The sequence below is a fragment of the Fukomys damarensis genome, unplaced genomic scaffold (genome assembly GCF_012274545.1).
Source record: "Fukomys damarensis isolate Sample0158 unplaced genomic scaffold, DMR_v1.0_HiC HiC_scaffold_14, whole genome shotgun sequence".
Classification (NCBI taxonomy): Eukaryota; Metazoa; Chordata; class Mammalia; order Rodentia; family Bathyergidae; genus Fukomys; species Fukomys damarensis.
Genome location: NW_022900926.1, coordinates 74,175,566 through 74,201,252, shown reverse-complemented (window position 1 = coordinate 74,201,252; position 25,687 = coordinate 74,175,566). Strand labels below are relative to the sequence as shown.

At 34.1% G+C, this 25,687-nt stretch overlaps 1 protein-coding gene across 5 annotated transcripts in view; it reads left to right on the top strand.

Annotated features, from left to right (window-relative positions):
- Positions 1–23,348, top strand: part of Wasf1 (WASP family member 1) — a 69,144-nt gene extending 45,796 nt beyond the window's left edge. For 4 of the 5 annotated variants that reach the window (XM_010635272.2, XM_010635271.2, XM_010635273.3 and 1 more), the window contains 8 exons: positions 4,918–5,078; positions 10,423–10,557; positions 15,231–15,384; positions 16,486–16,603; positions 17,971–18,143; positions 19,687–19,866; positions 21,095–21,723; positions 22,598–23,348. In XM_010635272.2, the coding sequence (XP_010633574.1) occupies positions 4,946–5,078; positions 10,423–10,557; positions 15,231–15,384; positions 16,486–16,603; positions 17,971–18,143; positions 19,687–19,866; positions 21,095–21,723; positions 22,598–22,755 (1,680 nt within the window). In that variant the 5' untranslated portion in view covers positions 4,918–4,945 and the 3' untranslated portion in view covers positions 22,756–23,348. The remainder of the gene's footprint in view (positions 1–4,917; positions 5,079–10,422; positions 10,558–15,230; positions 15,385–16,485; positions 16,604–17,970; positions 18,144–19,686; positions 19,867–21,094; positions 21,724–22,597) is intronic. The other variant, XM_010635274.2, reaches the window with a different exon arrangement.
- Positions 23,349–25,687: the final 2,339 nt, after the last annotated feature.

The following is a 25,687-nucleotide window of genomic DNA, read 5'->3' as shown; positions in this document are numbered from 1 at the left end:
ATTTTAAAAATCTAGAATAATTACAGATAGGTTAGTATAGATTATGAAAGTCTCTGGATATAGGGCCAGTATTTAAGAATTAGCTCGTTTTCAATATGAACAACAAACTAAAATATAAAATTATACAATTTCCAGTATCATAAAAAGTGTAGAATAGTATGTATGTGTGTCTGTAAAATCTACGAATACATAAAATTTTTTTAATACTATAAAGCATTGAGACATTTTAAAATTCTGAGATAATTGTAGGGATTCTGTATTGTGTTCATAGATAGGAAGAAATGTATTCCCTAATATGATCAATAGACTTAGTACAGTTCTATTCAAATTCCCAGTATGTTTGTATGTATGCGACTTACTAATCTGATTGTAAAAATTTACAGGAAATATGAAGGGCCAAAAATAGCCTGCCCTGTTGATTATCAAGACCTATATAAAACTCTATTAAGATGCTGTATCATTAGTTCATGTTACAAAGATAGACTAGTAAAAGAGCATAGAGTCCGAAATTGGATTTAAAAATATAAATGACTGATGACAACAGTGCTAAACAAATATATAAAAAACATAGAGTAAGAGTGCAAGACAAAACAAAGCTAATAGAAAATAGAGATGGTCCTATTTAATCGTCTTGGTATTGAAAAAGATTTCAGAAATTGTCTTTCATAGTAAAACTAAAAGAGTTTGAGAAATACCACCATTTTGATTGAACTTTTATTCATTAAAAAACTTCATTAAGAGCCGGGCATAGTGGCGCACACCCATAATCCCAGCACTGAGGAGGCTGAGGCAGAAGACACTTAAGTTCCAGGCCAGCCTGGGCTACATAGTGAGTTTAGGTCCAGCCTGAACTAGAAAGGGAGACCCTGCCTCAAAACACACACACACACACACACACACACACACACACACACACCCTCATTAATAGTGAACTAGCCAAAACTTCTCTACCAAGCATATCTGTGCTTCCTAAAAGGAAATATGCAGCATGTAGAGGGGTATGTAACATTAACATATACCTGTCTTGAAAAATAAACTGTTTAAATAAAGAAAAAAGTTAATTAGTGAGTGACAGAAAAGAAAATGTTTTGATCATATATAATGTTCAAATGACTCATTCTGTGTTGCTGCAAATCAGCTTATACACAGGAAATGGCAGAGAGAGTACACAGGAGCACCACATGGGTATTTCTCAAGAGCAGAGTTCAAAAGATGGATAGACATCTGCTGAAAAGGTGTTTAAATTTATTAATAGTATTTCAAACTACAGTAACTTGCCATGATGAACCCCAAAGAGTAATTAGATTTTAAGAACTGACAGTATCAAGTACTATAAGAATATGGAGTCTCAGGAGCCCTTTTGCTGAAGAGTACACATTGTTATAGTCAGTTTTGGAGCATTTGGCATCTCCTAAAGCTGAAGGTATGCATATACTTAACCTGGCTCTTCTCTAAAAGTGTATTTGAAATAGGAAGGCACATGAATCTTTGTTACAGTGCTGTTCATAATAGCCTGAAATTGAAAACAACTCAAAGCAATGTAGAAATGAGCAAGTATGGTGTACTCATAAGGTGGGATATGGCACAGAATGAAAATGAACAAACTGCATCTGCACAAAGCAGTATGGGTGAATGTTATGAGTACAGTGCTGAATGAAAGAGGGGAGCCACAAAAAATACCATGTGTTACTCCATTTACTTCAGATAGTAACCGAAACAAAACTGCAGTGTTTAGAATTTCCTACTGAAGTAGTAAACTATAAAGAAAAACAAAGACTTGTTTATTATAAAAGAATAAAGGCTGTCTTTGGGGAAGAAGTAAGCAAGGATGATTGTGAAGGGGGGGACCACAGTACAACCGTTCTGCAGTCCAGGCAGTGTTTTATTTCTTTATGAGGTTACATGACTATTAAATTTTTTAGTTGTACCATTTTTTTCTTGTATGTTTCATATTGCACACTTTAAATTGCATAATTTGAAAATGAGAGAAATGGAACAAAGGAGAAATTTTATGGAAATGCTTACTTTAAAAAGTGTGTAGATAAGTGACACCTTAGTGTAATTAGATCATCCAGAATTTCTGTGGTAGTCATTGAAACTCAGTAAATAGTAAATAATTTCCTTCAGGAACCATTATTTGCTAGTAGGTAAGTACAGGCAGTTCTCATTTGCACAGTGGTGTGGGTCTATAAAAATGACTGCAAGTTGAGAAAATGAAAAACTTTTAATTCATTAAATGATAAAAATGGTAATTGTTCAGTGTTCTTCAAAATTTTTTGTCAAAACATCACTTTTTTTAACTTCTTTGTAGTAGTACATTTGTCATATATATTGATCACATTCATCATAGAGGATTTGTTCCTGTACATAATTATATCTTAATCCTTTTCCCCCATTCTCCTTCCCTCCATTCAACCCTTCTTTCCCTCCCCATTTATAATAGCCTTGTTTCCAAAAAACGCTGTTCTTGGTTATTCATTTTATAAGGACTGTTTTAACTTTTACTTTTTTATTGTATTAGTACATTTGCAGTTCATGGAGTTTACAGTCTTCCTGGAGAGTGGCTTTGTATACATACCACTACTTGTTTCTTTATCTCCCTCCCCATCCCTCTTCTCCCTCCCTCCTCTAGTTCCCTTGTCCCATTTTTCATTCTTGTTGATACTATTAATCTTAGCTCATGCTATAGCATATGTTTATATTAATTGAGGTTGTTAGGTTCCTATACATGGCATATCTTTGTTCTACTTATTTCCCCTTCCTCTCCTCCTCAACCCTCATGTTTTTTCCCCTGGACTACTTCCCTGTTGCAAGAGATCCACCTGCTTGTCCCTTTCTGTCCATCCTTTTATCATTCTCTGTGTTGTACTTTGCCTCACTCAGATAAGAGATACCATACAGTATTTAAGCTTATGTGTCTGGTTCATTTCACGCAACATTATATTTTTCCAGGTGCATCCATTGTCCTACAAATGTCTCAAATCTGTCATCATTCTTTATAGCAAAGTACTATTCCATTATATATAGATACCACATTTTCTTTATTCATTCATCTGTTGGTGGGTATACAGGCTGTTTCCAGGATTTAGCTATTACGAATTGTGCTGCTATAAACACTGGTATGCATTTATCACTGTAGAAAGATGTCTTAAGCTCTTTAAGAATGATACCTAAGGAGGATAGCTGAGTCATACACAGTTTCTAATTTCACTTCTTTACGAAATCTCCATATTAATTTCCATAATGGTTGTACTAGTTTACTTTCCCAACAGCAATGCAGAAGGGTTTCTCTTTTTCACCATAGCCTCACCAGCATTTGTTATTGTTTGATTTCTTAGTGATTGCCATTCTTTCTGGAGTAAGATGTAATCTTAGAGTTCTTTTAATTTACATTTCTCTAATGGCTAGAAATGTTGAGCATTTTTTTATTGGCCTTTTTTTTTGGTACCAGGGATGGAACTCAGGTCCCTTGTGAGGCAGGCAGCGGAACCAATGAGCTAAATAAATCGCCAGCCCTTTGTTGACCATTTGTATTTCTTCTGTGAAATGTCTGTTTATTTCTCTTGCCTATTTTTTGACTGGGTCTTTAATTTTAGGTGGTTTAATTATTTTTTTTGTTTCATTCTTTGCATATTCTAAATATTAGTCCTCTGAGAAATAGCTGGCAAAAATTTAAAGACCTTTTAAAAATTGATTTACTATAATGCAATAGAAAACATTAAGAACATTAAGAATTAGCGTTGTATTTCTTTTTTTGAAAATTTTCCAAGAGCACTTTGAGCAGTATTTTCCTCTTGTCTAACTTACAATAGCCCATCTAGCAGCAGAAGCATCTTTTTTCCCTGTCTTCGCATGAATTTGGATGAGGTTTCAGCATTTTATCTTTTGCACTTTCAGTGTAGCGAAATAGCTCCAAGGGTTGCTTTAATGTGAAGTTTTGCTAGGTGTCACTTCTTTTTGTTGTAACCACATTCCTCATTTGTGACTGTAAATTTGCCTTCATTTAAGTTCCTCTGGCTGTATATGTTCAATTCTTTAGGGGCAATAGCAGTCTTTCTTCTATTAAGAAGAAATTTCTATTTTTATTAATCCACTTACGTTGGATTTAAATTTCTAGGGTTACCATTTGGTGTTTTTGCTACTCTCTTCTCTCTTATCTTCGTTAACCAATTCCCTCACCCATTTGTAAAATTTCATGTTGGTTTAGCACTGGGAGGAAAAAATACTGGGTAGCTATGGACTTTGCTGTCTGTCTGCAGTTGACTAGAATAACAAATGGAGTGTGACCAAATCACCAAAGGACTTTGAAAGATCATTACATGCATCTCACATTAACAGTGATTTGTGAACTCAACTGCTAGCAGTGAAGTTTGTCTTTGCTGTTATTCAGTTAATACACTTTGGTAATTGAAATTTGAACATGTGGTTGAGGGACTGGTGTTTAAACTCTGGTTGCTGAAATTTGTGTATATGGGAAGCAACAAAGTGAGGATGATCTGTAATTCAAAGAAAGTTGAACTTTTTAATCAACTATAGATTTCAGGCGCTGGACTTCTTTAATCCCTTTATGTACTGTACTTACTTCCTTAGAGAGGACTTCTCGTATCAATACCAGTTCTCTAGAAAAGAATTCCTATATGTAGTAAACTAAAACAAGTGGATTTAGGAAAATGGTGATGATGGTAATTATAAATTTACAGTGTAGCTACTGACATTAAAATAAAAAATTTTTAAATGTGTTGTGTAATATTGATGTTTTAATAATTGGGAATGAAACAAACTTAAATCAGTTTTGACTGCTTTAGTCAGATAACTCCATTTTCATTATCTTCACACAAATAACTTTATTCTTAAATGTGATGAGAGCCTAACTGCTTGTTTCCATTGAATGATAATTTATTATTTTATTTCCCATAGGTGAACTGGCACAGAACTTGATCTCAAGATGCCGTTAGTGAAAAGAAACATTGATCCTAGGCACTTGTGCCACACAGCACTGCCGAGGGGCATTAAGAACGAATTGGAATGTGTAACCAATATTTCCTTGGCAAATATAATTAGACAACTAAGTAGCCTAAGTAAGTATCTGTTTGTCAGAGTTACAAAACAGAATGTTTTCCTTTAAAATATTAATATGTGTTTATGATTAATTGTGGAGGGATATTTGGTATGAAGACCATAAAATTATCCTGAAAATTATTACATTTTAAATAAAATTAATGAGTTTTTTTAGACAGCCTTTTCCCCCTGCATTCCTGAGAAAAGGAAGTAAAGATGAAATCTTGAGGAACAGAAACACATGATGGATGAGCAGTATTGAGGTTTGTTTTTAGATGTGATTCAGTCTATGAAAGGTAGGATCTGAGTTGTATTTTTGCCTAAGTGTAATTTCTAGTTCCCATTTTTAGAGGCTTCAACTATGTGTGTTGCAGGACATAAGTAGCTATCTATATTTTATTATCAAGGATCCAAAGTGAAAAGTGTGAGGTCATCGCTAGTCAGAAGATTAGCCTAGTCAGGTTAGTTTTATCTAGGGGACATCACAGGACATGAGTCAAGAGTTTGATAATGCAGCAGGTTAGGAAAACAGGTGAACTTGGCTGCTGGCAGACAGGAGCGAAACTGATTGACCAGAGAATAAAGACCATTGGATTGGTTGGTACAGGAGAAAATATGTGGTATAGTCCCATTATAACATTACAGAGCAGAGCTACTTGATTAAAGAATTAAATTATATCCCATATTCTAAATTTATTCATGTAGAAAATTTTAAAAATAAATACTGTCTATATTTTGAGTTGAAGGATTAACTATTTAATAAAACATCTACATTTCATTTTTAAAGATAAAACTGGCGTCCTTGGCCTACATATATTCTCCAAGGAGTTCTACATTTATCCAGTTAGCCAATACCCATCAGCATAGATTCTCCTAATAGTTAGAACTGGCTCTTTATTCCCTTTTCTTTTAACTTTTATATGTCCTTTTCATGATGAAGTACAGTTAATTCCTTAGTATCTGTAGGGAATTGGTCATAGAACCCTCTTTGGATACCAAAATTCACAGATGCTCAAGTCCCTTTTTAATATGGGATAGATTTGCAGATAACCCACACATACCCTACCTTATACTGTATTTTAAATCATTTGTAGATATCACAACTAAAATAGTGTAAATGTTACATAAACTGTTGTCATACTGAGTTACATAAAATTTGCTCATCATAAGTTGAAAATACGTTAAAAATACATTTAATGCACCTAATCTACTGAACATCATAGCTTAGTAATGATGCTGTAGGATATGTGATTTACCCTTTTGAACATGTTTTAAGATATTTTGCTGACTTTTTCATGGCCTACCACTGATTGATCTAATGTAACATGACTTCATGTAAAATATTTATTATATATACATGAATACATCACTATATTAATGTTGATACATGAGTTTTTTGTTTTTGTTTTTGTTTTTTTTCTTTTTCGTACTGGGGATCGAACTGTGGTCCTTGAGCTTGTGAGGCAGGCAGCAGAACCACTGAGCTAAATCCCTGGCACAAGATACACGTTAAGAGCATAGAAATAACAAATAGCTTTAGACAAAACATTTCTTAAAGTGAACTTTTGAATATAACACAGGCATCTCGCTTTAGGTGTATGCCCAATATGTAATTTAGAATTAATATGATTGAGTATGTGAATTTGTAATACTAACATTTCTAATATAAACTGTATGTGAAAATGCAAGGAATTTTTTAGTGTGATAGAATCTATAGAAGCAACATAAGCACATGGTTGTGTTGTAGCTAAACTCTATATATTAAATATATTATGTTTCAGGTGCTTCATATTTAGAATCAGAGGCCACGTAGGCATTTTCTAAGCAGTTTGTAGAAATTCAAAAGTAAAGAGAAAAACACAAAGTATCATAGCAAAGTGGAACAATAGTACCCTGAAATTAGCCTGTTTTCTGGCAGTTTTCCTACTTGACATAGTGAGAACCTGGAATTAAACTTAAAAGGCCTCTAGATAGAATAAATAAGCCCATGTTTTTTGTTTTTGTTTTTGTTTTTGTTTTTTTGTACTGTGGATCGAACTCAGGTCCTTGCCCTTGCAAGGCAGGTGGTGGAACCACTGAGCAAAATCCCTGGCAATAAGCCCATGTATTAAAGTACCATGCATATAAAATAATCAATTAATGCTTTTCCCAGAGCCTGTTTACTTTTACTTTGATGATTCAGATTTGATGACATGTTTTCCAAACATTTGTGCTTCCAAGAATTGAAAGAAGAGGTAGAGGAACATAATAGAATGAGGCATGTAACTAAAACAATAACCAATTAAAACACAGTTTACAGCAAAGGAAGAATTGACTTGAAATAAAATTGAAGAATTGAATAATATAAAAACTGGAAAGAAACCATCTAGTGTAAAGGAAATTGTGTATTTGTGTGTGTGCTACTGGTGATTGAACCCAGGATCTTCACACTGAGCTACATCCTGAGTCCTTGTCATTTATTTTGAGACAGGGCCTGAGTTGCTCAGGCAAGGGTCAAACTTGAATACTCCTCTCTCAGTCTTCCAGAGTGCTGTGTTTGCCATCACATCTAGCTAAAAGCAAATATACGTTTCAAGATTGTTTTCTGTGCTAGGACAATAACCATGAAACCTCAAGAAAAAGTTAAATTACATTTTGTATTCCATTTAAGAAGGCAGGGAAACTTAGAATATATTTTGCAACAGTGCATCCAAAATAGTTGAAATAATTATTGATTCATTTAATAATCTCTGAGTTAGTTAGAAAACTTGGCTCTCTAAAATAGTTCTCAATAATTTATTTTGTTACTACTGTCAGCACCAAAAGTGCTTGGGAACACTGTGATGAAAGGAAATTAGGGCCTCGCCTAATTAGGGCTTGGGGCTGGACATCCTCCTCACTTTTTCATAAAAAATATATCTTAGTTTTTTTAGTGAAATTTTTCCTAGAAGAACGTAATTCTTTGCAATAGATGATTACTCAAAACCTAGAATTAACTTTATGTAATTTTTTCTTCCCCATTTATTGTTTTAACCATCAGAACACTGATTATCCAATGGATCTTTTGCCATTTTTTTCCCATGTCTTGCTCTTATTGAATATAGTCAGTTCATGCTACCAACATGAGCTTTCAAACAAATTATTTGACAGGTAGTGTATTCATCTGTTTTTCTCTTGCTACAACAAAATACCCGAAGCTGTATACTTACAAATAAAGGAAAGAAAATTATTTAACTTACAGTGCTGGAGGCCTGCAAGTCCAAGATTGAGTAGCCTCATCTATTCATCCTTTGGTAAGGGCCCTTTTGATTGGGTAACTGTAGGATAGAAACAGAAGGGAATGGAATCAGTTTAGTGCAAAAGAGGCCAAGCTCATGGGATGACTGCTTTATAAATAAACTAGCCTCTCGAGAACACTCTTTGAGACCAGTATCAGTCCCTTCTAAGAGTAATGCCCCAGGCCCTGCCTCTTACAGGTCCTGCCACCTTAGTGCTGCTGCATGGAGAACTGAGCTTGGAACACATATCATCTAGGCGACAAATCATACCTAAACCACAGCCTAATGAGAATAAGAAGATAAGTAGGAGGGTAATAGATAGGTTGGATTGGTAAGGCAAATTAGGTAGACATTGGACAGGTTACATTGAACATTTGTTATGTGATAAAACCAAATGATTCTTGTCTCAAAAGTTTGCTTGAAAAATCCCAGATATGATAAACACAAAAACTATTCTCAACAGTATGAGCAGGTATGTAATTAGTATCATGAATTTTAGGTTTCAAGAACTTAATAAAAAGAGATAATGATAGGTAAAATCATTAAGGGAAGCTTGGTGAATTGGGCCTCTAAGTAACAAAAGAATTTGAAGAGGTAGAGAAGGATGGGGAGGAAGGTATTTCAACATGTATGACCTTAGTAAATGAATAGAGGCAAAAATAATGTGTACACAGGGAGATTAAAGAGACAGATGATACTGGATAAGTAAATTGAAGACGTATTGGGAGGGGATTTAAATTTAGCTCATGAATAATGAGATCTAGGTTCTTGAGTAGAGAAATGATATAATAAAGGTAAAGATGGTTGATTTTCATTTATATATACAGTTTCACAGTGTAAACTTCATTCTCTTAGGTAGGGAAGAGGAGATAGATTGAAAAGTAAGAAGAGATATCAGAAGAGGATGCATGGGATGGGATGGGATGGGATGGGATCCACAAGGTACTTTGGGAGTGGGTGTGAGGGTTTACACTCTTCAAAATGAATTTTGTTTAAAAGTTATGGAATTTCACGAAAAGTGCAAATGAATCAAATTCTGCATATCATTTTAAGAATAGAGATTGTAAGTTAAGATGTCCTATTTTAAACTAGCACCCTTAAAGATGAAATTATCTCTCTCTGTCACAAGCATTCATATCCATAAGATTTGTTGAATAAATGAATAATTTAATATCACCTTTTTGTTCATTTGGGTGCTTGTCTTACTGCCAAGGAATCTCAGGGTCTCTCCTGGTGTCTTGAACACCGTACCGTATATGTGAGTTGGATGCATCTCTCTGTGCTCTGTGGCTCTTACCTGATGCTGTAGTTAAATGCTCCCTGTTGTTGGCCTTCTGCTTTCTGTCAGGTATCCTACCAGGCCCTTTGCTCTCTGTTTTCTTTGCATAGAGCTTCTTCCTGAGACTGATATTTTTATTCTTACTTTATAGATGAAGAAATTGATACCAAAATCTCAGTGAATGGAGCAAAAAATTGGACTGTTTATTAAATTGCTTTTTTAAAATATCTGTTTTCTCCCTCTTCAAAATTCATCAGTGGCAAGATGTTCTTCTAGTTATTTTGATTTACTCTTTTTGGTAATAGAGATTTACATGACCTGAGAAATACAAGGATTTTCAATTTTTGATAATTTTTTAAAAGAAATTATAATACGAATGTGATGGATCCCACATAAGTTTTCTGAATCTGTGTTTTAGGCATATCTGAGGCAGCACGTCTAGGTTTATGAAAAAAAATCTGTATTCTGTCATGTAGTCTGAAATTCGGTACTACATATTCTGTTTATACATGCTGATTTTGGATTGGAAGACATATTATTTGTATATCACCTTTCACAAGATGCTTTTCCCTAACCCTCATCAGGTAGATAAGTATGGATAAAGCAAGGAGAGTATTTCTATTTTAGACATAAATGATCCATAAGGAAGTTGTAGAGAATTTAAAATCAGATTTCTCAGTGTTTGTGCCCTCCCCCAACAATACTTAAGTGACTTTTATGTTTAAGCTAGAGTTTGGAGTTTAAAATAGTTCTAAATGAACGCTAAATTCAACAGGACAATGTCATGATTACATTAAATTTTACGGTGTATGCTTTATTTTTGCTTAGGTAAATATGCTGAAGATATATTTGGGGAATTATTCAATGAAGCACACAGTTTTTCCTTCAGAGTTAACTCATTGCAGGAACGTGTGGACCGCTTATCTGTTAGTGTTACACAGCTTGACCCAAAAGAGGAAGAATGTAAGTTATTCATATTATATTTTTTCCACATATATATAGTAAGATAGGTGAGATGCACAGTATATTTAAGAATAGTATTAAACGTGAATTTATTACAATTTATTTTATTACAATTTTTTTACCTTTGATGTACATGTTAAAGTAATAAATCAAAGTATTATCTGTAAATACCATTGAAGTGGCTTTCATTTCTACTCTTTTATTCTCTTCCTTTTATAACTATTTAGCTCTTAATTTGAAAGACCTTTCAAACAGACCTTTTCATCTATTTTTCTCTTTGTTCCTTTGATTTATATGTATACAGTTGTCTTAGAAGTAAAAATTACTTTATGAGTACCTAGAATCATAAATTTTCATTCCATAGGTGTGCAGTTCCTTTGAGCATGTTTTTGTATGTACATATTACAACAGTCAGATCTAGTCATTTAACTGAATGTCACTGCCCACATTAAATGATTATTTCAAAAACAAATTGGCAGTGCAGAGGGCAGAAATATTGTATGGCAAGATTAAATCAGGGTTACTAGGTTAAAAAGCCACGTGCTGGGTAAATTAATGATAGAAATCTTAAAGCAGTTTTTATGCCTTGACAGAGGCAAAAATGATGTTTCCTGAATACTTTTTTTTCTTTAATTTACAGAAAGAAATAGAACTACTAAGAACATAGTTTTTACTTACTACAGAGAACTGTTTAATGTGACTATCTTATAACTCTTCAAAATGGTTTTGTTTGATAATATTTTTAAACCATACAATGAAAATAATTAAAGGATGTGACTGGAAAAGCAAAAAGTAAAACACAACATAATAGTGTATGTCTTGGTGATGGACCAACATTTTTATGACCTAATCTAATTTAGGGTTTAAATAAGGAGAGAGAAATATGCTAAGTTTATACTACTTGCAAGAAATACAAACTCATAGCTCTACATACAAGAAAAAACAAAGCTCTACTTCTTATAGGGAAATAGCCTTATAACTTGTCCATTAAAAATTTGAAGCATCCAGTTGAGTGATTTTTTTTAATGTATTCAACAGAGTTATGCCACTATTGCTGTAGTCAATTTTAGAATGTTTTTATCATTCCTAAAGAAGACCCATACTCCTTAGCAGTCACTCTCCATTTTTCCTCCCCTGCGCATTCCCCTAGGAATCATTAGTCTACTTTTTGTATTTGGATTTTTAGCCTCTTTGGGCATTTATGTGAATGAAGAGTACTTTCACTTACCATCATGTTTTCAATGTTCGCTTATGTTGTAGCCTATATTCCTGATGACTAATAATACAGAGTGTCTTTTCATGTGCTTATAAGCCATTATGTATCTTCTTTGGAGAAATACCCATTCAGCAACTGCCCATTTATTATTTTTTTTCTTGGTGATACCCTTTAAGTATGTACATTAGTTATATTTTATGAAATTCCTGAAATAATTGCTAGCGGTAAAAAAATATTTTATGGCCATCTATACTTTTTTTTTTTTTTTTTGGTACTAGGGATCGAACTCGCAACTTTGCACTTCCGAGGCAGGGGACGGCACCACTGAGCTAAATTCCTGGCCCCTTGGCTGTCTATACTTTAAATATATAATTTATGTTCCAAAGTTTTCTTTCTAAATAGCTCACATAGTTGTGAATGTTTGTCATCTGGCAGTACTGATTACAGTTTTCATATGTAACAAAAAGTATATGTGTTTCACAATTGCGTATAATTTCATTTAAAGTTACATGAAATAGTAGGGAAGAATTCTGAATCTAGAAGCTGAACCACTTAATTTCAAATTGTTTTGGGAAGGTTGTTTAAAAGGATTATTTAACCTAGATATTGAAACTCAGTGAGAATTCAAACAGTGAATACTAAGTTACAGACTATAGTATCAGTATTTTTGTTACCATCAGGTAATAACTGCAAAAAAACTGCCAGTATAACTTACAAAATGCATAAAGAAAGAGTTATGAACACAGACTTGTGTAGTTATATTTAATTCAGTTAAATTCATTGTTTGCAAATTATGTGCTTAGGTGATGTATAATATAATTTAAGTAACATCAAGTATTACTTTGACACCTTGGAAGGGGCTTTGTCACAGTAACACAATTGACAGAAGTGGAAGGTAGAAAAGTACATCATGCTTGTTACCACACATGATCTTTGTATCATTTATCAACAGAGTTTTGGGAGATTAAGCCCTCAGTTCCACCTTGGTTATTTACTTAGGGTTAGTAGTAAAAGTTAAGAATACTTGGGGTTAATACATAGAGTGGCAACAACTGGAGCATTTTGATTGCATACAACACAAGCTTCTCTGACAGCCTGAATAGGAAAGTGTGTGGCATTATGGCACAAGACTAAGACAGACCAGAGGTTTTTGTTCTAGCTTTGCTGCTTTTTTATGTATTTTCTAGGCTTGACTTTCTTGTATTTATTTTTTTTGTTTTTTTTTGTTTTTTGTTTTTTGTTTTTTGTTTTTTGAGACAGGGTCTCACTATGTAGTTGAGACTGAACTGGAACTCACTGTGTAGCCCAGGTTGGTCTCGAACTCACAGCGATCCTCCTGAGTGCTGGGATTACAGGCATGCACCACCACACCCAGCTTGACTTTCTTGTATTTAAAAATGGAATAATTATTTCTATTTTACTAAATTGTTGTAAAGATTGAATGAAAATCAGCGGAAGCATCTAGTCCCTATTGTGTGTATTCGTTAATGTCTCCTATACCACTCTTCAGTTATAATAAGGAAAAACTTTTTCCTTTTAATTTTATTGTAATGTTTATATATGTATCCTTGAAATCATTGGAAATGCATTTATATGGCCACTGCAGAGCCCATCTCCCCTGCTCCATCTGTGCCATAGATCCAGATCTTCATGTTGAATGAATTTTATTTATGAGAACGATAGAGATCTATTTTGTGAGAAGAATGGGAATTGTTATGACAGTTGGTCACATACTTTGCTGTGGTATAAAGTGTTTGTATAATTTAAAGCTGTATTACATGTGTCAGAAGTTACTTTTGAAATATGAAGAAATCACTAAGAATTAGGATGCTATATTTTGATGCTTTTTTTCCCCTCCAGCGTGCCTGATAATAGAATCCAGGTCGTTGTGAATGCTAGAAAAATCCTCTATTGTTGAGCTAGATCCCAGCCCCATGTTATTTTAACATGCTGCACAGCTGCTCCCCCCAAAAGTAAATGGTGTTAGTTTTAAATCATTGATGTGATTGGGGTTGTGCTAATTTTGGGGGATATTGATCTACAAGACCATCTCAGATTTTAAGAATTTAAGATTAGGTAGACATCCTTATAGTACAGATAAAAAAGATAAGAAAAATATAGAATAATATGGATCACTTGGTACTTGATAATATTCTCTTTTTTTCTCATTGAGTTTATTGGTACATTTTAGGTATACAGTACAGTTAGTTACATTCATCATTGGGATCTTGTACCTTTACATGACAGGTCTTGGTTCTCATCTTTTCCCCTTATCCCTGCCCTCCCTTCACCCCCTCCTCCCTTCCCTATTTACAAATACTTTATTTCACTTTTTCATTTTCTCATTTTTTTTCCTTTTCCCTTATTACCTTTCCCCTACCCTTCCCATTTCCCCTACCCCTTTAACCCTTTTCTTCCTATTTCACATTGTCAATTATATCATAAGGATCTTACGTACCATTGTAATTTTTCACACCAGAGAAACTATTCAGTATTTACACATGTGTGACTTATTTATTTCACTTAGGAGTATATCCTCAATGTGTATCCATTTTCCTATGAATGACTCTAATTTCTCATTCTTTATGGCTGAGTAGTATTCTATTTTATAGAAAAACTACATCTTCTTTATCCAGTCTCCAACTGATGGTCAAATGGACTGTTTCCAAGTTTTAGCTATTACAGATTGTGCCACTATAAATGTAGGTGCACATATATCACTGTGACATGATTCTTTTGGAAAGATACCCAGCAGAGGGATGGCTGGGTCAAATGGAACCTCTAGTCTCAGCTCTTTGAGGTATCTCCATATTGATTTCCACAGTGGTTGCACCAGTCTGCACTCCCACCAACAGTGGAGAAGTGTTCCTTTCTCCCCACAACCCCGATAACATTTGTTATTGTTTGATTTCTTGATAGCAGCCATTCTTTGTGGGGTGAGGTAGATAATATTCTTCTAAGTTTGTTTTACCTTTATAGTACATGTATAATATTATAGTATATATAATAAGAGGTATCAGTGTGTTTAACCCAGAATGCCACTGATAACCAAGTAATTCTTTTGAGAGTTTTTGCTGACCATAAGCTAATAAGGAATAAGAGAAAATGGGAAAAAAAGATGATAGGGCACAAAAATTACAGAGAAAAAGAGAATCAAAGGTAAGTGGGGCCAAAATGGCAAGAATGGCAGTTTAGAAAGAAAAGAAAAAGATATATTTGGTGTATAGATATGTTTCAGTTAATCAGGGCCTAGGGAACTTTAGAAATCACAAGGATTGGGAAAATGAGGAACAGAATGATAGCAATAAATGTAATGATAGTGCATTTGAAATGGTTCCTGATGCATACCTCACTACGATCACAACCTTTTGAGCCATGCCAACTGTTAAAAAATACAGAAATAAGTCTGTCCTTATGGTTAAATCACAAATAAAATATGAATTGTGTTTTGTTTTAGTGTCTCTGCAAGATATAACAATGAGAAAAGCTTTCCGAAGCTCTACAATTCAAGATCAGCAGCTTTTTGACCGCAAGACTTTGCCTATTCCATTACAGGAAACATATGATGTTTGTGAACAACCTCCACCTCTCAATATACTCACTCCTTATAGGTCAGTAGGTTCATAAATAAAAAGGTCTGTTGTTTATCTCACACTTCAGACTTAAATGCTAAATCCCTAAACTTTCTTTATTTTATTGGGCTTCTGGCTAATACAGAGAGGCCTCCCTACCTTCCTTTAGAAGCGCCTTTGCTTCGTTCATTATAGATGAGTCCCTAAGGTTTTGGTGTGCAAAAGTCAGGACCTATTTAAGGAAGTTATTTTGACAAGTATTATTAAGAAAAGCCACTGGCACATCTATTAATATGAAGGTTAAGGAGTTGTTATTGTGCTTTTTAATTTGTAATCAAATGAAAAATAAATAGCTAATAAATGTCATTTTGCTTATTCTAGCTACTCTTGACATATATATGTTAACTTTTTGCATAAAGAATATATTAGCATAAAGGGCCAGGGCTGTAGCTCAGTGGTGCAGTGCCTGCCTGGCAAGTACAAGGCCTTGAGTTCGACTCCCAGTACCAAAAGAAAAAAAAATGTATAGTATCTTTTAAAAATTCTGTTTACCGCTTAAAATCTGAATTAGCCTTTTTTTGGAGTTCTTTCACATGATTTGTTAAGTTGGTAATTTAAGATGCACAACACATATCTTGAGTAAAATGGTATCCAAATAGTTATTTGAATCTGTAAATCAGTATGCAGGTCATTGGACATAAATGTTACTGTTAGGACGACTGTTAGGTGGCATCTTTTGCATTTAGTAAGATAAGAAAAAGAGTCTTGGCTGAAACTAAAATTTCTCTTCTAAATGATGTTACTGTCTTTTCAGGCTTTTAACTGTGACAAAATTATTTGCCGTTATTGAAATTTCTCAAAGGACTTGTATACAATTTGGTATTCAGCAAAAGTTAAGGATGGAAGTTGCCCAGTTGCACTTTAATTAACTTTTATTAATCATAACTCTGAAAAGTATCTGGTTTTCTACTTTTTTTAGTTTCCTTTCTGATTTGTAATAACTTTTGTATTGCCTTCAGTATTCTATTTGACAGTATTTTAACATGGCTGTTTTATTAATGTGGGAGGTAAGTCATTTCTTTAAGATTATTTCTTTTCTGATTGCCTGTCTATCTTATTATTTTAAATGGTATATTGCAGGGATGATGGTAAAGAGGGTTTGAAGTTTTATACCAATCCTTCATATTTCTTTGATCTATGGAAAGAAAAAATGTTGCAAGATACAGAGGATAAGAGGAAGGAAAAGAGGAAACAGAAGGTATTAGAAGAGATTTTAAAATTAAAGTTATTTTTGTATATTTATGTTTTGTTTTATATATTTATTAATCCTGTACTTTTTTTCTCATTGAGTTTATTGGTACTTTTTAGGTATATAGTACAGTTACATTCATCACTCGGATCTTGTACTTTTACATGACAGGTCTTGGTTCTCATTTTTTCCCCATACCTCTACCCTCCCTTCACCCCCTCCACCCTTCCCTGTTTACAAAAACTTTCTTTCCAATTTTTCATTTTCTCATATTTTTTCTTTTCCCTTCTTTCCTTTCCCTACACTGTACTTTAAACAGTCTTATTCTGTTGGATCCATATTTATGGAAACTTTTATAACTATAAAGATCAGTTTAATGGGGAACAGATAAGCAGTTAAATTACTGTACTATTATAATTATAAATTTTAAAGTATTATAGCTTATTATAGTAAGTATTAAGGCATAGTAAGTGCCACAACAGAGATATGCACTTAAGGTTTGGGGTAGCACAAAACAGTGACTACTTTAGCCAGTAAACAGGGTGGTAAACGCTGGGAATAAAGCTTGCTGGTGAATCTTGAATAATTAGTAATTAAATGGACCAGGGAATAGAAGGGAATTCCAGTACAAAGAAACAGGGGAATATTGTACAGATACTATTAAAACCAAGTATATTAAGGTAATATTTTGTGTCATTGAGCTATCCTAAATGTTTTCTAAATGTTTTGGAAAGATTATATTCTCAAAGTATTCCTGTTATCTATGTTGTCATTTTCCACTTTCTAATAAAATTAATTTGGATATGCTTTATTTCATTTTAATAATATAAAAGGCAGAAGCAAATTGGATTCAGGCAGAATTTTGAAAGGTGCAAAATCTGTCTTCATTATTCCTTTGTTTCTTCTATAGCTGTTTCTACTTTCACCAATCCTATAATGCCCTCTTGTTACCATCTTCCATGGTAGACAGTGCCTCTCTGTTCTAGCCAGAGTTTGAAAGCTGGTGATTGGCAAGTGAGATTATGTCTGTAAGTCCTTTTTTTTTTTTTTTTTGCCAAACACGGGAATTTTGAATTTTAGAATTCCTTAGATGGACACATCTATCTGGTTCACCAAATGCCCCATCTTATACCTCCCTGGCTTCGTACATGTATATTATCATGCCCCTTTGGGTATTTGGTATTGGTTATATGTACTCTAGACTTTTTAACACTTTCTATCCTGTGGAAATCACTTCTTTTTCCTGTTGTGTAAAGATCCTGTTTTCTGTTGAGTGGAACATTGTTTTTTTCAATGTTGATGTAGAATTTGTTGTGACCTCTTTTTTAAAAAGTTAACACTTAAAATTTTGGCTTTGATTCATACATTTGTTGTAGCAGAAAAATCTAGATCGTCCTCATGAACCAGAAAAAGTGCCAAGAGCACCTCATGACAGGCGGAGAGAGTGGCAGAAGCTGGCCCAAGGTCCAGAGCTGGCTGAAGATGATGCTAATCTCTTACATAAGCATATCGAAGTTGCTAATGGCCCCGCCTCTCATTTTGAAACAAGGTTTCTCTTTTTTTTCTTTTATTTTTTTTAAAGATTTGACAGTCCTTTGTGATATTTGCACTTCTAAGTCTTGGGTCCTTGAACTATTGAACTGGAAGACGTTGTTGTAAATGTAAAGATGATTTCAAAATTCTGATCACTGAGCCTACTGAAATCTCACCTTGGGAAAAGTTATTTTCATACTTGATTTTTGTCATTTGTAGGAAGAGGTGGTTGGAGTAAATGAATTTCAGGGTTATTTCAGCTTTCATCTGAAGTCTCAACTCCCTGTCAGGCAGAATCTACTAGAATTTCATAATAGAAAGGGGTTGGGAAATTTTTGGAAGTATTATTGATTTTTTGCAAATAAAGTAAGACTTGAGAAGGGATTCTATTTTGTCTTTTTTGTTGTTGTTGTTCTCTGGCTTCCTTTATATGCCACTTTTCCTACCTCACATGTATCAGAAATACCAAAATTATTCATCTTCTTTTGCAGAAATACAAATAGATCCTTTGCCTTTCTTACTGGTCAGGGGCCCTAATCTAACTAACGTGCCACCATAGCAAACATTATACTGGCATATATCTCTTAAGAAATTCATTTATGTATTTGTCACATTGGTTTTTTTAATAGAAAAGAGCTTACTGTTTTCTTCTGAATAATACATGTATGTTATTGGCCTGAAGTGTGAAATATATTGGCCTATTTTAAGAATATATACCTGAGAGATACTGGCTTTACTACTGATAATTGAAAATTAAGATTTAAAAAGTAATGATCTGTAGACAAACATTTCTACTACAGTCAATAATTAAAGTATGTATCTGACCTTCTAGTGTAAATATGATAATTTCTCACTTGCCTGTGCAAATTGAACTTTGTTCTAAGAATGCACTGCAGTCAGTTAATATAACCCTTCACATAAGGAAGCTAAAATTGAGTCTGATCTAAGTCACATGTTGCTTTGTTGCTCACCTGTTTTCTTAGGGCTGGGGATTTAGCTCAGTGGAGCTGAGTTCAATTCCTAGTATCAGAAAAAAAAATACTATATTCTTACACTTTGAAACACTGAAGGGAAGAAAGCAGTGTATCTAGCCATTTTTATGGTGCTGGAATGGGAGAGGCCTTTCTCCCTAAGACTTTTTAGAAGTCATAAGTTTAAGAAAACAAACCCAGGTGGTAGGAAATTCTGTTTTTCATATTCTGTCTGACAGTGGCAGCTTCATGTAAAGAAAAAAATTAAATAGAGGCTGATAATTTTGAACGTGATTTTTTTCTACAAGTTAATTACTTTCATATTTATAAGAATATATATGTAATATTTTTAATCCTTATGAATTGAATTAGTATTCAATTTGAAGTAATAAAACACTCTAAACTAGTTGTAGTGATAGTCATAATAAACCTAATTAGCAAGGGAAAGTTACACTGTAAATGGCCTTCTTTGTTTTAGAAATAGTATTAACAGTAAATTTCTATAAATTAAAAAAAATAGTTAAAATATTGACATTCAGAGAACATTCTAATAATTCAAGATACATATATTGTACCTATTTCTTTCAGACCTCAGACATATGTGGATCATATGGATGGATCTTACTCACTTTCTGCCTTGCCATTTAGTCAGATGAGTGAGCTTCTGACTAGAGCTGAGGAAAGGGTCTTAGTCAGACCCCATGAACCACCTCCGCCTCCACCCATGCATGGAACAGGAGATGTGAAACCCATTCCCACCTGTATCAGGTATGTTGGGATGAGAATATGGTGTTTTGTTTTAGGGGTCAGTAACCTTTATTTTTAAAGGGTTGGAGAGTAAATATTTTAGGCTTTCTGGGTATATGGTTTCTGATACAATTACTTGATTCAGTTTAGTATGGAAGCAACCATATACTATACATGTACAAATGAATATGTTGTATTTTAGTAAAACTTTATTTATAGAAAGAAGGAGCTGGTCACATTAGATGTGTGGGATGTAATTTGCTACTGTAATTAGAGCTGACACATCCTGGGAAAATTTGGCTAATAAGAATTCCCTTTTCCCACTTATATATTGTGTGGTACGATTTTGCTTGCCTATAGGAGTTTAAAATGGTGTTTCATTTTATGATAGCTTTGTTATTAAATACATTGCGCACAGTGTATTAAAAAAAGCAAAACAGACCAGGGATTTAGCTCAGTGGTACTGTATCTGCCCTGTGAAAGCAAGAATTTTTTGAAATGTGATAAAGGTTTAAGTAATAGGAACTTAAGATTAGAATGTTAATTTCATATTAAGAAAAATACTTTAAGAACTTCAAAGACAATAGGTGGTTGCTTGTAATGATCTTTCAATAAAGCTGTTTTGAATTTTATCTGCTGAGTTATCCAAATTATACATTTTTAATAGAAAAAGATTCAAGAACTAGAGATCAGTTTTACAATTTTCAGTTAAAAAGCAACCTTACAGCTGGGGATTTAGCTCAGTGGAACTGCACCTGCCTTACAAACGCAGGGTTCTGAGTTTGATCCTTGGTACCAAAGAAAACCCCAAAAATCAGCCTTCTGTCACTGACTCATTTAATGTACTGAAAGAGAGAGCTAAATTTCCTTTGTGGTTTTTTTATTAGCTGTCATTGACGTCACTGAAAAGACATACTATGAGTCTTCATAGCTGCAATATATATATATATATGAAAAATGATAAATATTGAGTCATTACAGAAATTCATATCACAGTACAGAATTGAGCACTTTGTTTCTCAAAGTAAGTATGAGATGATTAGATCGTTTAGAATATTACAAACCCAAACATAGCTCACTAATTTTCTTATTGATGTACTATTTCTTTTGAAATAGTGTTGAAGAATTTAAAATTTCTAAAGGAACATGTTAATTTATCTACTTTGATGTAAACAGTCATTTACGATTTCTTTCATTTCATTTAGTTTTCCTGTTTTAATAACTTGCCAGGATCTTTCTATCATTTCAGTTCTACTACAGGTTTGATAGAAAATCGTCCTCAGTCACCAGCTACAGGCAGAACACCTGTGTTTGTGAGCCCCACTCCCCCACCTCCTCCACCACCTCTTCCATCTGCCTTGTCAACTTCTTCATTGAGAGTTTCAATGACTTCAACTCCTCCCCCACCAGTACCTCCCCCACCTCCACCTCCAGCCACTGCTTTGCAAGCACCAGCAGTACCACCACCTCCAGCTCCTCTCCAGATCGCCCCTGGAGTTCTTCACCCAGCTCCTCCTCCAATCGCACCTCCTCTAGTACAGCCCTCTCCACCAGTAGCTAGAGCTGCCCCAGTATGTGAAACTGTACCAGTTCATCCACTCCCACAAGGTGAAGTCCAGGGGCTGCCTCCACCCCCACCACCGCCTCCTCTGCCTCCACCTGGCATTCGACCATCATCACCTGTCACAGTTGCAGCTCTTGCTCATCCTCCCTCTGGGCTACATCCAACTCCATCTACTGCCCCCGGTCCGCATGCTCCATTAATGCCTCCATCTCCTCCATCACAAGTTATATCTGCTTCTGAGCCAAAGCGTCACCCATCAACCCTACCTGTAATCAGTGATGCCAGGAGTGTACTACTGGAAGCAATACGAAAAGGTAATTTCTCAGGGTCATGGAAAACATTGTTGTGGCAGCATTGGAAATTTTCCAAATATTTAAGACAATATATTTCTCATTATAAAATTTTAAATAATGATGTTTTTATATAAAGAGCATTTAGAAAGTAAAGCTATAACATTTTAAATCATTTTCAAAGAATGTAACTATAATGGTTTTATTTTCATTAGTAGGGATTCTTAAAGTGTTTATTAAGTGAGATGTATAAAGCATCCAACTGAAATATTATAGAAAATTTAATTAAAATCCTATCATGCTTTATATAAACATGAACTCCTTTAAAAATGGTGTTTTCTTCAGTGTTGAAGCTGTTCACTTACGTTACTGGTGACATTTGATTTACCAGATTCCTGCAAAGGATTAAAAGTTTTCCCTTAGTAACAAGAAAGACTTCTTATATTTATTTATTTATTCAGTCAGCATTTCCTAAGCAGCTATTATATTCCTAGCACCAAGAATATAAGAATTAATAGTGGTGCCTTTCCTTCAATTTCAGGACATAGTAAAGCCACAGAAAATATATTCAGCAGTGTTTAATCTATTTGACCATAGAAGTCATAGAAAAAATGTCTCACCTGGTTAACTTTTTAGAGAATGGTAAACAGGGAAGTACAGCAGACAAACTGTTAGGTATCCGTTGGATTATCTGCAAAGGTGACCAACTGATTCATAGATGATAACACTGAAAGATTTGATGGCTCTATACAATGATTCCTTCAAATTCTTTTTTAATAGCTCTTTGTATTTTCCAGTTAGTATTTCTTATATGTATTTGATTTTACTTCAGGAAGATAATTAATGTCTAGTATTTAGCATTTTGATTTAAAATGAATGGTTTGAATTTACTAATCAGGTATTCAGCTACGCAAAGTAGAAGAGCAGCGTGAACAAGAAGCTAAGCATGAACGCATTGAAAATGATGTTGCCACCATCCTCTCTCGACGTATTGCTGTGGAATATAGTGACTCAGAAGATGATTCAGAATTTGATGAAGTAGATTGGTTGGAGTAAGAAAAGTGCATTGATAAATATTACAAAACTGAATGCAAATGTCCTTTGTGGTGCTTGTTCTTTGAAAATGTTTGGTCACTCTAGTGTTTTGCTTTCTATTCCTTATGATAAATAACCCCTTCCTCCATAATTTTTGGTTTCTAAGAAGAAAAGTATTAGCATACAATTCAAACTAAATATTTTACAGTGGCTTATTTTTTTTCCCTGAGAAGACATACTTTGGTCCAATAAACCACTAAGTATTAAGTAAGCATGGTCAGCTGTTGTTAGAGTAGCAGATTCAGTTTTTTGATATATGTTAATTGTGCACTTTGTGAATTTTAATTTAAAGAAAGCAACTGAGATTGAAATCTTGAGGGCAGCTGTGTCTATTAATGAGCCTTATTCCATTTCTTGATGTTTTAAAAAAAGAAACACTGCCTTGAATATATGAATACACTCAGAAAGTACATTTAGCTTGTAGTGTTGAATTCTCTTAAAGGAATGCTTAAATTTTTTATTATTATTTTATTGTTTTAAATACTTGCCTTATTTGAATGTTTAGCAGTACCCTTTTCCCACTTACATATTGTGTGGTATAATTTTGCTTGCCTATAGGAGTTTAAAATTTTTCATGTGAAATACTCTGAATTAAACATACATGTAACTTACATAACTGTTAAGAATAACAATCTGATTTAATAAATGGTTCATTTTAAAAGTTTATGGGTTTTGCTCTTTGAATAAAATGATTTCTGATAGTTCTTCAAATGCTATAACTAGGCTCTAAGTATATAGACAGTAAATGAAAATTTAAGAAACAACTTCAGGGCTGGGGATTTAGCTCAGTGGTTCCACTGCCTGCCTGGCAAGCACAAGGTCCTGAGTTTGATCCCCAGTACCACCCCCCCAAAACAAGAAATAACTTCAATATAATCTCTTAGTTTTACATACTCATATTATCTAGTATAGTAGTTTTGTTATTTTTTTCCTATGGTTACAAAAATCTGTATTTCTCAAGTCTTTATGCTCTTAAAATCTCAACTTGCCGTCTAATTTCAGTATGCTGTACCTTGACATTATGTTTTATAATGATAAAATAAGTTATCAGATTCAAGGATGAAAGGAAAGCATCATTAGAATCAGGTTACTTAGTTTACCAAGTAAGTTTTCAGTTTGTTGATTTTAAAATTGACTTGCAGTCTTCGGCCCTGTCTATATCTCTTTCTTCTGCAGTACAGTTTCAGCTATTCCCCTGTGAGCTGTATTGTCACTCCCTTGAATCTGGGTGCCTTTATGACTCGATGTGGCCCATAGCATATGGCAAAAATGATATTATGGCAATTCTAAACCTAGACCACAAGATATCTTGTTAGTTTTATCCTCACTCTCAGAACCCTATCTCTGTCCTGAGAATAAGACCAGGGTAGTCCAGTGACATCAAAAACCTCATGGAGGAGAGTTATCCCTGGTGAGACCACTTTAGACCAGCCAAGCCATCTCACCTGCTGGCTGACAGGTGAGCAAACCAATCCTGCCCAGCCACTGACCCATAAATGTCTGAATAAAAGTAAATGCTTGTTGTCTTATACCTAAGTTTATTTACAGTTATTACAGTTTATTACAGTTATTTTATGTAGTATCACTGTGTGACTACACCTAAGGGCAGTTGGTAAATTGATGTTAGGGATTACTCAGGCAAATAACTAATGACCTATAGATACCGACTGTGGCCAGATAACCAAAACATAGTGGTACTGTTTTTGGAACAGTTCATAGTGATACAATAGGAAATTGGGGAAGATTTCCTAATATAAAAGTAGCTCTTTAAAGCCCAACAATAAATATCCTAAATAGTTTATGGTAGATTTTGTTTTGTTTTTGATAACATTGCTGGAAGATAAGAAAGTACCTGCAGACTGAAGAGGCCCGATTATAGTGTCCATTTTTAAATCAAAACAACTGTTATACTCTAGGTAGTCATCCTACCTTGCTGCTGAGATAATTTGGGAACAAACCATAAGAAAAATGAAAGTTGCTGGGTAATGACTGTTTCTTATTAAATTATTTTACTATTCAACAAGGTTATACACAAAGTCAGAAAAAAATAATAAATCAGGTACCACAGGGGAAATATTTGGCCTCACTTGTTTGACTTGGCCTCACTCATATACCAAATCCAGCAAATACTTTTTAGTTAATTTATTTAATCTTTATCCTGTGTTATTAGTCCTCCTTCAAACTTACATCTCCCTTCTGGTATTTTGGGGATGAGGGGGTACCAGGGATTGAACTCAGGACCTTGCACTTGCAAGGCAGGTAACAGAACCACTGAGCAAAATCCCTGGCCCTCCTTTTGGTATTTTTGACATTGTTCCTTGCTTCCTAATAATGGTGAGACCAAAGGGAAGAGAGCAAAATACTTAGCAGCAGTAGTGTTTGGGATGAAATGCAGTCGTTGTGGAGAGAAAGGGAATTTCTCTATATCTTTCTCTAATGGATATTGATAAGCTTCAGATTTATAAACTATTTTAGGCTATCACCACTGCCCTTTATAATAAAATCAATTTGGGAAGATTGGATTATTTCTAAAACATTTGCATATTATAAATGTTTCTTAAAAGATAAGTAAGCATAATACTGTTTTGGGTTGTGTAAATTGGGAAGCACCTCCCTCTATTTCCACTTTTAGAAATGTCTTCCATTTTCTTCAGTAACTCTCACATCCATATTTTCATGATGTCTTCACTGATTACCACAGCTGGAATTCATATTCCTTCTGAATTTCTATAATCCTAGTTGAGCTTTCCACATAGATTACTCACAAGACAGTTGGAGCATTGTATTAAATGGACAACTCACAATTTCTTTTTCTAAATAGGTTCAGAAATGCCCCTATTTTATTCTGTCCCTAGGGGTCTTAAAATTATTTCTTCCCAAGTATTGCTGCTTT